The sequence below is a fragment of the Pseudopipra pipra genome, chromosome 6 (genome assembly GCF_036250125.1).
Source record: "Pseudopipra pipra isolate bDixPip1 chromosome 6, bDixPip1.hap1, whole genome shotgun sequence".
Taxonomy (NCBI): Eukaryota; Metazoa; Chordata; class Aves; order Passeriformes; family Pipridae; genus Pseudopipra; species Pseudopipra pipra.
The window spans coordinates 55,775,563-55,785,887 of NC_087554.1; the positions used below are offsets into that span (position 1 = coordinate 55,775,563).

The 10,325-nt window shown below is 42.6% G+C and overlaps 1 protein-coding gene across 5 annotated transcripts in view; it reads left to right on the top strand.

The window, feature by feature from the left end:
- KIF26A (kinesin family member 26A) overlaps positions 1–10,102 on the top strand; it is a 103,020-nt gene extending 92,918 nt beyond the window's left edge. For 4 of the 5 annotated variants that reach the window (XM_064659312.1, XM_064659315.1, XM_064659313.1 and 1 more), the window contains 5 exons: positions 107–3,491; positions 6,954–7,144; positions 7,601–7,621; positions 8,012–8,162; positions 8,631–10,102. In XM_064659312.1, coding sequence (XP_064515382.1) covers positions 107–3,491; positions 6,954–7,144; positions 7,601–7,621; positions 8,012–8,162; positions 8,631–8,806 — 3,924 coding nt within the window. In that variant the 3' untranslated portion in view covers positions 8,807–10,102. The remainder of the gene's footprint in view (positions 1–106; positions 3,492–6,953; positions 7,145–7,600; positions 7,622–8,011; positions 8,163–8,630) is intronic. The other variant, XM_064659316.1, reaches the window with a different exon arrangement.
- Positions 10,103–10,325: the final 223 nt, after the last annotated feature.

Genomic DNA, 10,325 nt, shown 5'->3' on the forward strand with positions numbered 1-10,325 from the left:
AGCATGAAGTATATAGCAAACTTGACCTTTTGATCAATTAAATGTACATATATATCCTTATTTATCAATTAATATTAATAACTTTTCCTGTGTTGATCATTTGCAGTATGCATCCAGCTCCTCTGGAGGAGAGAGTTCATGTGAAGAAGGACATGTCCGGAGACCGCCCCATTTGCGACCATTCCACCCACGAACTGTTGCCCTTGACCCTGACCTTCCTGTCCTGAATATATCCAGTGATCCCGATTATTCCTCCAGCAGTGAACAGTCTTGTGATACTGTCATATATGTTGGTCCCAATGGGGCAGCTTTGTCCGACAGGGAATTGACGGATAATGAAGGTCCTCCAGAGTTTGTTCCCATAATCCCATCCCTAAATAAGAAAAGAAATAAAGACAATTCTGCTATTGGTAGGAGTTCTGACAAGGACCATTTTAAATGCAACACTTTTGCTGAACTGCAAGAAAGGTTAGAGTGCATTGATGGAAGTGAGGAGCCCATGAAATTTGCTTGTGGAGAAATCTCTGTTGGGTCCAGTTGTAGTCCTGTTCCTGGAGGTACGGAAAACACCCAGTCTAAGCTGATAAAGGAAAAAATATCCTCTCCTTCTGGAGGATTTAAGAAACCAATTCCACAAGAAGCTGCATCTCCCAAGAAAGGACATAATCTTCCTTTCCAGGCTGTTGTACCGAGGGGTGGCAATGGCAGCTGTCAAGAAAATAGCACACCTCACTTGAAAGCAGAGGTTTCCAAGCTGCAGAGCAGAGCTGACAACAAAATAATAGACTCCATACTGGAGGGAGAGAGAGAGACAATCACTGAATCCCTGCAGTCCTCAAGGTGTAGCCCTTCAAGGAATCCAGAGCAGAATAAGGCCCCAGCTGAATGTGTCATTAAGGAAAAGTCCTCGTACATGAAGAGACCCTTGCCAAGCCCAGCACCTCCCCCTCCACAGCAGAGAGAGCACTCACTGGGCTCCAAAGCTGAGAATTTGGAGCTGGACAATAGCAATGCAGTTCGGACTCCTCCTGTGGGAATGAGCAAACAGATGGGAAACAACCCTGAGCAAAACCCTGTAGGAAGCACATTCCTGGTTGGTAGCAACACCCAGAATCAGTCAGGTGCGATAGAGGTACACAGCTTCAGGTCAGCGTTCAGAGGAAAGTGTTTTGATCGGGATATACTGACCACCACAGTGACTTTGCAGCAGCCTGTTGAGCTGAATGGAGAGGATGAGCTTGTTTTCACAGTGGTGGAAGAGCTGTCTATTAGTGGAATTATGGATAATGGAAGACCTTCCAGTATCATTAGCTTTAACAGTGACTGTTCCCTTCAAGCCCTTGCATCGGGTTCGAGGCCGGTCAGTATTATCAGCAGCATAAATGATGAGTTTGATGCTTATACCTCACAGGAGAGTTCTACTGGTGTAAATATTGATATTGTTGTGCCCTTTGCTAAGGATCCCTTTACCAGCAGCAGACGCTCCTCCATCAGTTCATGGCTTAGTGAAGTCAGCATCTGTACAGTTGAAAGTGATGGAGCTCAGTCTAGTGACAGTTTTGTCGCACAGTCATCTTACAGCTGTAATAAGTCCGAGGAACCCTTCAACTTGGATTCATCCCATTTATGTGTCCCCCTGAAAAGCGCTCTGAACGACAGTGGATTTTGCTTCTCTGAACTGGAGAGTGAGAGCTTGAGTTCCAGCAAGCTGTCCTCAGGCATCAGCAAAAGCCCTCAAACCTCTGAAACTACCAAAGCATCTCAGATAAAAAGTGCTTTTTGTGTCACTGATCAGCCCGTAAAAATTAAATTTAGTAATTCTCGTGATACACCTGTGATAGAAACAATACATTCTAGTCTTCCTAGGAAAACAAAAACTACCTCTTCTCCAATCCAGAATAATACTGTCCTCAGCTATAAAGAACTGCAGAATCCACATGGCATATTTGAAGATCCTTGGCTGTTACGCACCGATTATCAGCTGGAAGCAAAACCTGTGGACTCACTGCTGTCTCCAAAATCTCACACGTTTGGTACTGAGAAGCAGCCAGAAAAGGCTGCCCAGTATTTTGGCACAGCATCCAGGCCAGCGAAGTCGCAGACTATGCTTGCCTGCTCTCAGAGGGTTGTGGATGGCTGCGAAATGGCCTGCAAATCTTCCAGTGGAACTGCAAAGAAGTCAGAAGTTGTGATGAAGATGCCACAGCTGAAGAGAGGAGCCACCACACTTGGAGTGATGCCGGTGTCACATGCTAACAGTACTTTGCCAGAATCTGTGACCCGAGGGAATTCGGATGCTCCCTTGGCCACTGGCAGCTTGAAATCGTCACTGGGAAAGAAGAATGCACCACAGAAATCAACCATGTTGCCCAGACCAGGTGGGCCAACACCTCCAACGCCTCCTGTACGCAAGTCGAGCCTGGAGCAGAAACCTGTCGGTCTGGGTAATGGTGGGGGGAAAGCCTCTGGCCTGGACTTTGCCAGAGCTCCCACGCCAAAGGCTGAAGATGAAGCAGATTTACGGTTCAAAGCTGGGTCTTACTTTAGCGAAAGTGCCAGCAGCAAAATGAACCTGAAGGGTGACCACTCTTTGCCCAAGATGACGTCCAGCTTAAAGGCGAAGACATCAAAAAGTGAAGCTGTGCACCGATATGGGAGCCACATGTCTCTGGAGAGGTGCGACAGCCTGACATCGGTTGGATCCAAAGCAAGTGTGGTGAGGGAGAGCGGGAGCACCAGCAACAGCCGGGCAGGGCGCTCCGTCCCCAGGCTGGGGGTCCCCCCTGCTGCTTCCAGTGTGGGTTTACCACTGCCCTTTGCTGCCCCTGCACCGGGTAAAAACAGCCAGGCAAAACCCACTGCTAACCAGAAGGTGCCAGCCAATGGGAATAAAAACCGGGGCCTCTCTGCCAGCGGATCAAAATCTCTCAGCTCCTCTGTGAAGTCCCTGGCACAGCCTGCAGGGAAGAGCTCTGGCATGGCCCCTGGTGGGAAGGCAGCCCCCCGTTCTGTGCAGCCTGTCAGTGGCAAACCTGGCCGAGGGACCATCATGGGGACCAAGCAGGCCATGAGGGCAGCCAACAGCCGTGTGAATGAGCTGGTGTCAGGTGGCTCTGCCAAGGCGGGCCACTTCCGAGGCTCCACCGACTCCGACAGTGGCAATGACAGTGGCATTAACCTCAGCGATGAGAAGTCACAAATCCCTGTTCTGCCATCCCCATACAGCAAGATCACAGCACCACGGCGGCCGCAGCGCTACAGCAGTGGGCACGGCAGTGACAACAGCAGTGTCCTGAGCGGGGAGCTGCCCCCAGCCATGGGGAGGACAGCTCTGTTCTACCACAGTGGGGGCAGCAGCGGCTACGAGAGCATGATTCGGGACAGTGAGGCCACTGGCAGCGCCTCCTCGGCACACGACTCCATGAGCGAGAGCGGGATGTCCTCGCCGGGTCGGATGAGGAGCCTTAAATCCCCCAAGAAACGATCAACAGGTAAGAAATAAAGGGGCAGGTGTCCAGGTGTGTCCGTTGGTGCTCTGCTGCATCCCTGGGGATGGAGGTGTTTTGTGGCATCTCTGACAGAGAAGGAGCGGAGGTTTGGAGGGGTCTCAAAGCAGGGAGGTGGACTGACTGCGTGTGCCTGTGTGTGCATGTGTATTGCTGTGACAGCAGCTACTTGTCATTTATTTCACTTCAAAGCTGCAGGTGTGAGACAGGTGCTGTGGTGGAGAGGGCAGGAGAGATGCAGGGTGCCCCGGGGTGCCGGCAGCCTCCCTACGAGGGAAGAGGCAGCAGATGGGGGATATTCCTTCCTCCCTTGGCAGGGCCAGCAGTGAGCACAGCACCAGGGTGGCCCAAAACAGGAGGGTGTTATGGGTGTGTTGGTAAAAGTGAGGGTGCTGAGTGAGCGCTGATGAGTTTTTGTGAGGATCAAGTAAGTGATCCTGGAAGACTGGTGAAAGAAGGGCAGTGAGGAAAGGAGGAGCTCTGCTGCTAGGCATCTGTGAGGGAATGTCAGTGAGAGGGCTGGGACTGTAGTTTGGAAACAAAGGAAAGGCCTGGAGGGGAGAAGAGTGTTTGTGAATTAATGAGGATTGCTGAATGTGCATTAGATTACCTAAAGATAAGGCTTAGAGGCAGAACATTAGGGTGCGTACATAAGATGCAGTGACTCTTAGGTTAATGCTACCAGCTAATTGTAAAATTATTGTACTGCATGATAATAGTAGTTATATAAAGAATTTTTAGTGTGTATGTGTGGACACTGTAAGCAGTAGGAAACTGACTGAGCAGTAGGAAACTACTGACAGTTAGTGGCTGGGAAGAGGCTACTCTGGCTCACTTTCTGTGTCTGACCACAGCTTGCAAAGGTGGGCGTTTGAGAGCCAGGTCCCCTTTCCTTCTCTCTGGTGCCTTTCCTTATTGCTTTCGCAGGTGGTGCTCATGTAAGTGCTTTTGTAGTCGAATGTATTTGTAGCCATCTTCAAAATCAGGCTCATATAATTGCTGTTACAGTATTCATTTTTACTGATCTAAGTTGAGGTCCTATGGTATTGTAAAGAATCTGTAGCTGATAATCAACAACCTCCTTCAGCAACCTGAGCATACTGACTGTAGGAAACATAATAGAACTAATATCAGCAATGCACTGAATCTGAACTTTTGGTTGGAAAGCGGTGATTATTGCAATCCCTGTAGATACCCATGATGCTCAGTTCTGCCAGTAAAACCAAATGAGTGAAGCTGATGTAGATCTCATGGTGCTTTCTGGTCAAGGTTACCGAGTTGCTTCATCAGGTGATAAATCATTCTGGAAACTTAGTGCAACGTTTGCCGCAGTTCTCTTTCCATAGCATATCAACCTCTTAAACCTTTCCAGCAAATCAATATTAACAGCTGTATGAGTTGCACACATATTGAGAAGGCATTACCCACTGATGGATTTGTATTTGTTTTTGCCCCAGGAAATGCTTATAAGGACTTTAAAAATGACAAACTATTTCTTTTTCCAACTGTAATTGCTCTATATCAGTAAATTATTTTGGAGTGCTGTAGACTTCAAGAAAGTAGTGTGTTTTATACATGAAATGAGGTTTGCTAGGATGTGCATCAAATATTTCTTATGAGAAATGTTTGCTTCAGACCTTTTATTATCCTAAAATAATTGTAATCTTTGCACATTATTAGAGGTTCTTGGAGTAGCTTCTGTTGCTCCAAACTGTGTTGGAGTCCTGCAGTCTCTGAATTTAAGGACAGATCCTACTCCCATATGTCACTGAAAACCTTGTTCCCTTATCCTTTAACCTCATCCTTGGAGAAATGATGATGACCCTGGCTTGTACAGTGGAAGGATATGAAGTTTTCTGGCTTCTTGCATGTGTTTGGTTTTATCTGTCCTCTTCAGAGGACCAAAGTGGTTACAGGATCAGAGTTACAGTCTGTGGTTTCATCTGACAGGATGATAGTGGTGTTTCAGGCTAAAAGGATTAGTGTGTGAGAATGGTGAACAGGTGTTGTAGAAGTAGAATCAAGTCTTCCCCTTTTGAAAACATTCCTGTTTTGTTCTTGTTACTTAGAAATTAGCAAGGATGAAATTAAGAATGAGGGATGTTTTTCTTAAGAGTGTATAAAGCAGGTAGGTCTTCAAGTATCAGTGGCTTTGTGTTGCTTTAGGAGTACCTGCTGGAATTTTGTCTTCTTTTCATGTTGAAGTTCATGACAGGGCTTACCTGACAGCCTTAACTTGCACTTACCTCTCCTGCAGACATCTCAGTCCAGAAGTTATTTTGGGAGCACTGTACTCTGAGCAGTGCTGTTTCTTCTGTTGATATACTCCCTTTTGTAAGAGCAGAAGTAAGATGCCTTACCCCTTAGTTAATTTTTTAATTAAGAGGAAGAACTTAAGTACTTAATTTATTGTCACTAGTCACCCAAAAACTGCTTCTACTTACTGCTACTGTGTCGTTTCAGCTTGTTTCTGGTGGCTTTCAGCCCTCCCTTACCTAGGGATTGAAGTGCAACCTTGTTAGTGTGGCCTGACCAGCTCTGTGCATGCTCTCATCCTTGGCACATATAGTGTAAAGATCAGCCTTTTACAGAATGAAGAGAGACTTATAATCACAAAAAAATGCTGGACACGAAAGTACTAACTCTTGTAATCAAAAGTATCAGCATTTTTGAAGGACATAACTCAGTCTCTGCTTCTTGAAACTTGATCCCTAGCAGACACATCAATGGTGGCATGTTTCTTGGTGTGATGTTTCTTGGTAGATCTGGGAGCACCCCTATTGAGGGCTGCCAGAAGTGGTGAGTTTTGTCATGCACTGATCTTCGGAGTGCTGCTACAAAGGGGTCATACATCTCAATGTTAGAGGTGGCTGAAGTTGCAGATTGGTTGGTTGATGCCTTCTGAATGCCTCTCGATCCCACAAAGTCACTGATAACTGGTGGTATTTAGCACTCTAAAATATCAGTAGTAGTTCTGGAGGGAACTGTTTGGTCTTTGCAAAGAGGTAGTACAATGAGAGGGATCTTAGCCTTGCTTGGCTTTAGCTGGAGGAGCAGGAGATTTCCAGATACATCTGCCAATATCAGTATTGGATTACTCACCATCTCATTGCCTTTGTGAGGTAATGAATACCACTGTAGTGCACCAAAGAAAAATCAATCCAGGCAAAATATTTTCGTGAGGATAGAATAAAGAACTGGTGTTCAGACATCTGCTTTGGGAGAGGAACTGCTGTTACTCCCATCTGTGAACCAAGTGAGACATACTTTGTCAAGGCAGTAACTCAATTAGCAGCCTGAGGGTATTTTACTAAAAGGAAAAGATCAAGAAAAGTGTTTCTTCCTGAGTATTCTGAGAACCTAGATCTTTCTTTAATTGACTGCAGTACATTTTGCAGTGTGTTAAGTCTCTTAGAGTCTGAGGAATGCTTGTTTTCTGTATTTTAGGTCTCCAGCGTCGTAGACTGATTCCTGCTCCATTGCCAGATGCTGCCTCCCTAGGAAGAAAACCCAGTGTCACTGGCCAGTGGGTTGATCTGCCACCTTTGCCAGGCACTTTAAAAGAGCCATTTGAAATTAAAGTTTATGAGATTGATGATGTGGAACGATTACAGCGGCACAGACAAGAGGAAACTGAGGTCAGCACATATTTTACAACAAATGTGGACAAGTTAAATTACAATATACAGACAGAGTCCTTGCTTGAATGCTGGAATGGTGTTCAGGAAATTGATTGCAATTAAAGTACTATAATTATTAATTTTACAATTCATATGTTGGGGTACTCTTAACACAGAAAATGAAAATGATTACTGTCTAAAATTAATTGTGTCTAACATGACTGATGGTGTAAATGGAAGTTACCAATGAATACATTATGAGAAGACTTCATAATCTTAGCCTGACTGATGAAACCTTACAGGCTCCCTCAACAACAGGGTCATTAACTCTTTATGTAGATGACAGAATTCTATTAGATCAGGGATACACTGAGTTTAATTTACTTCTAATTGGAAAACACTTCAGCTAATTCTATTTTGAAGACCAGAATTCTATGTTCTACTGATGCCTTTTTCCCATTTCTTTCATAATAGCCTTTCCAGGATGTTGAGAAGGTAGGAATGCTTTTAAGAAAATAAGAATTCATCTGTTTTAGTGTTAACTGTAACTCTAACATTATCATTAGACTGTGTTTATAATTTTCACTGCTGGAAAAAATATTTATCTACAATCAGTAGTAATTTCAGAATGTATTAAGAGATGTTTGCCAATTCAGAGAAGTGAACAAATGCTCAAGTGATGCAGCTTGCTGATCCTCTACATTAGGATCTATTAATGTAAACTTCAAATAAAAAGACCCCCCAAAAAGATAAAAACCACACCAACCCCACAACCAAACAAAACAACCCACCTGCTAACTCTTACAAGTAATAAGCTTGTCAGACTGTTGAAAGTCAGCTCACAACAGGAAAATTCATGGAATGGTCTTTTCTGTGTCTTAAAAGGGTCTGATGTATTTCCACACCAAGCTGAAGATACTAGAAAGGCGCCAGCAGCGAATCAGAGAAATAAAGGCAAAGCATGAATTTTTGAAGGAAGAGTTGGAAGAGACAAAGTGCAGGTTGATGATGGATCCAAATAAGTGGAAAGAAGACTGTAAGTATTTTGCAAAAGTGGGTATGATCAGCATCTAACAGATTTTCAACATGTCAACAGTCCCACTGAAAAACCTGAGCACCTGATATTTTGCTGAATCGAACCCTAAAATAATCTGTGACTCAGTCTGTGTTTCTTTAATATGGGATTTGAAAAAAAGCACCCTCCAAAACAACCAGAAGAGAACGTCAAAGTTGTGCAGAGACACACTGTGATGCTTGTTAATATTAAATATTTATATGTCCGTGTTATAGCTGGGAAACTGAGACATGAGATTTGTTCACAGACTGAGTGCTCTGTTTAACTGGAGTCTCAAGGTGGAGTTTTGCATCTGCTGAACAAAGTGGGGAAAAAAAGATCTGAGTTCAAGAAAAATTAAATTTTACTTTACGTTATTGTCTCCCTTGTGATAGAATAATGTTTTATGATGAGCTGTTTCTCTTACTCAGTAATTTTTTTGTCTGGCAGTTGAGGTGGATCCTGATCTTGACAAGGAGTCACAGGAGTACCTGGAGGCACTGGAACAAGTGACAGAAGAACTGGAGCAGTGCGTTAATCTGTGCAAGTCACATATCATGATAGTGACGTGTTTTGATATTGGAATAACAGATGCGCAAGATGGAGTAAGGGAAGTGGAGGTTTGAAGAGAGGTTTTTCAAGGGACTGAAGGAAGTGAAGCTGGGTTGTCCGACATGAAGAAGTAAAGAGATAAAGTAGCTGGGAAGCGAAGGAGGAAAGGTGAAGACTAAAAAGCAACAATGAATGTTGTAAGAGAAAGAAACAGCTGAGGGATGGGAATGTTCATAAATCATTTGGTGCCTCAACGTGACCTGAGCTGTACAAAGATAAAAGTAGGATCAAGTATTGCTTCTACCAGAGGGAAGTGAAAAAATTTAGTACAAACCATGATGTTAATTAACAAACAAACATACAATGGAAGTGCCTTTAAAGTTCATTTGATTTTTCATTTTTGTATTTGGTGCTAGAATTAAAGCCAGCAAACCTAAGCAGACCACAAAATGTATTCCTACGAAATATTTTATACTGTATAGTGTATTTATGACTATATGTAAAAAACAAACAACATTGTAGCAAAAGCAATAAGTAAATTATGTTTTCATACCTGAACTTGCCTTCTTGTTTCATAGAAAAGCTGTTTTATGTAGCAGAATTAAAATTGTATTATAATTGTTTTCTTGGTTAGGGTTCAAGATATTTTTATGAACATTTATCTATTGAAAAGGAGTATTATGGCATTTTGAGATGATTGTTTTACCTTCAGGTTTTGTATTATTACTTTTTCAGATCAAAATAAATGTTTGTTTTCCATTTTATATATACATATATAGATATATATTAACTGCTTACCTACTTCCTTGGTTACTAACCTCAATTTTCACAGACCTGGTCTTTTTGGAGTCGTAAACTTAATGTGAGGAAGTCTACAGAGGGCACTGTGGTTTGTTTTGGTTTTCTTTTTTCCTCTCTGACTGCAGGAATTGAGAATTATGTTTATTACCAAAACCATAAAACAAACAAAAAAAAGGAGCAAAAAGTTTTTGTAAATGTTAAGTTAGGTCCATATTTTTATATAGTTTTGACTATAAATATAGCATTTGCATTTTGAACTTTTAAGACAAATAGTATATCTTTTTACAGTTTTTCTAAGGAAGGCAAACCCTCAGGATCAAGTTTATACATGCTGCATGAGATTTGTGCTTTTTTGAAGGAGGCCACTTAAGTGTGGAAACTATTGATAAATTGTTGCCAAACAAATACTTTTGGAAAGGTTTAATAGTGTATGTAATACCACATTTCATAACGAATCATATTTTCTAATCATCTTCCTTTTTATGGTTTTTTCAAATCCTTTGTATAAATATGTATTATAACAGCTTGCTTCAGTTTTTATCTGTGAATAAAAGATACATCTATTGTTATGAGTGCTTTTTGCTATGTGTGTGATTTTAATGTTCATAAGAGAGAGGATGGCCTGTGGTACACTGTCTTAAATGTCATATTACATTGTCTCTTTGCCCAAGAGACAAAAAGTGGGAACAGAGATAGTCATGATAAACCAATCAGGAAAGAGATGAAACACCAAAAGGTAAAATAAATAGTGATGATAATACTTATAATCTCTTAGCACTTTATAGTTTACAG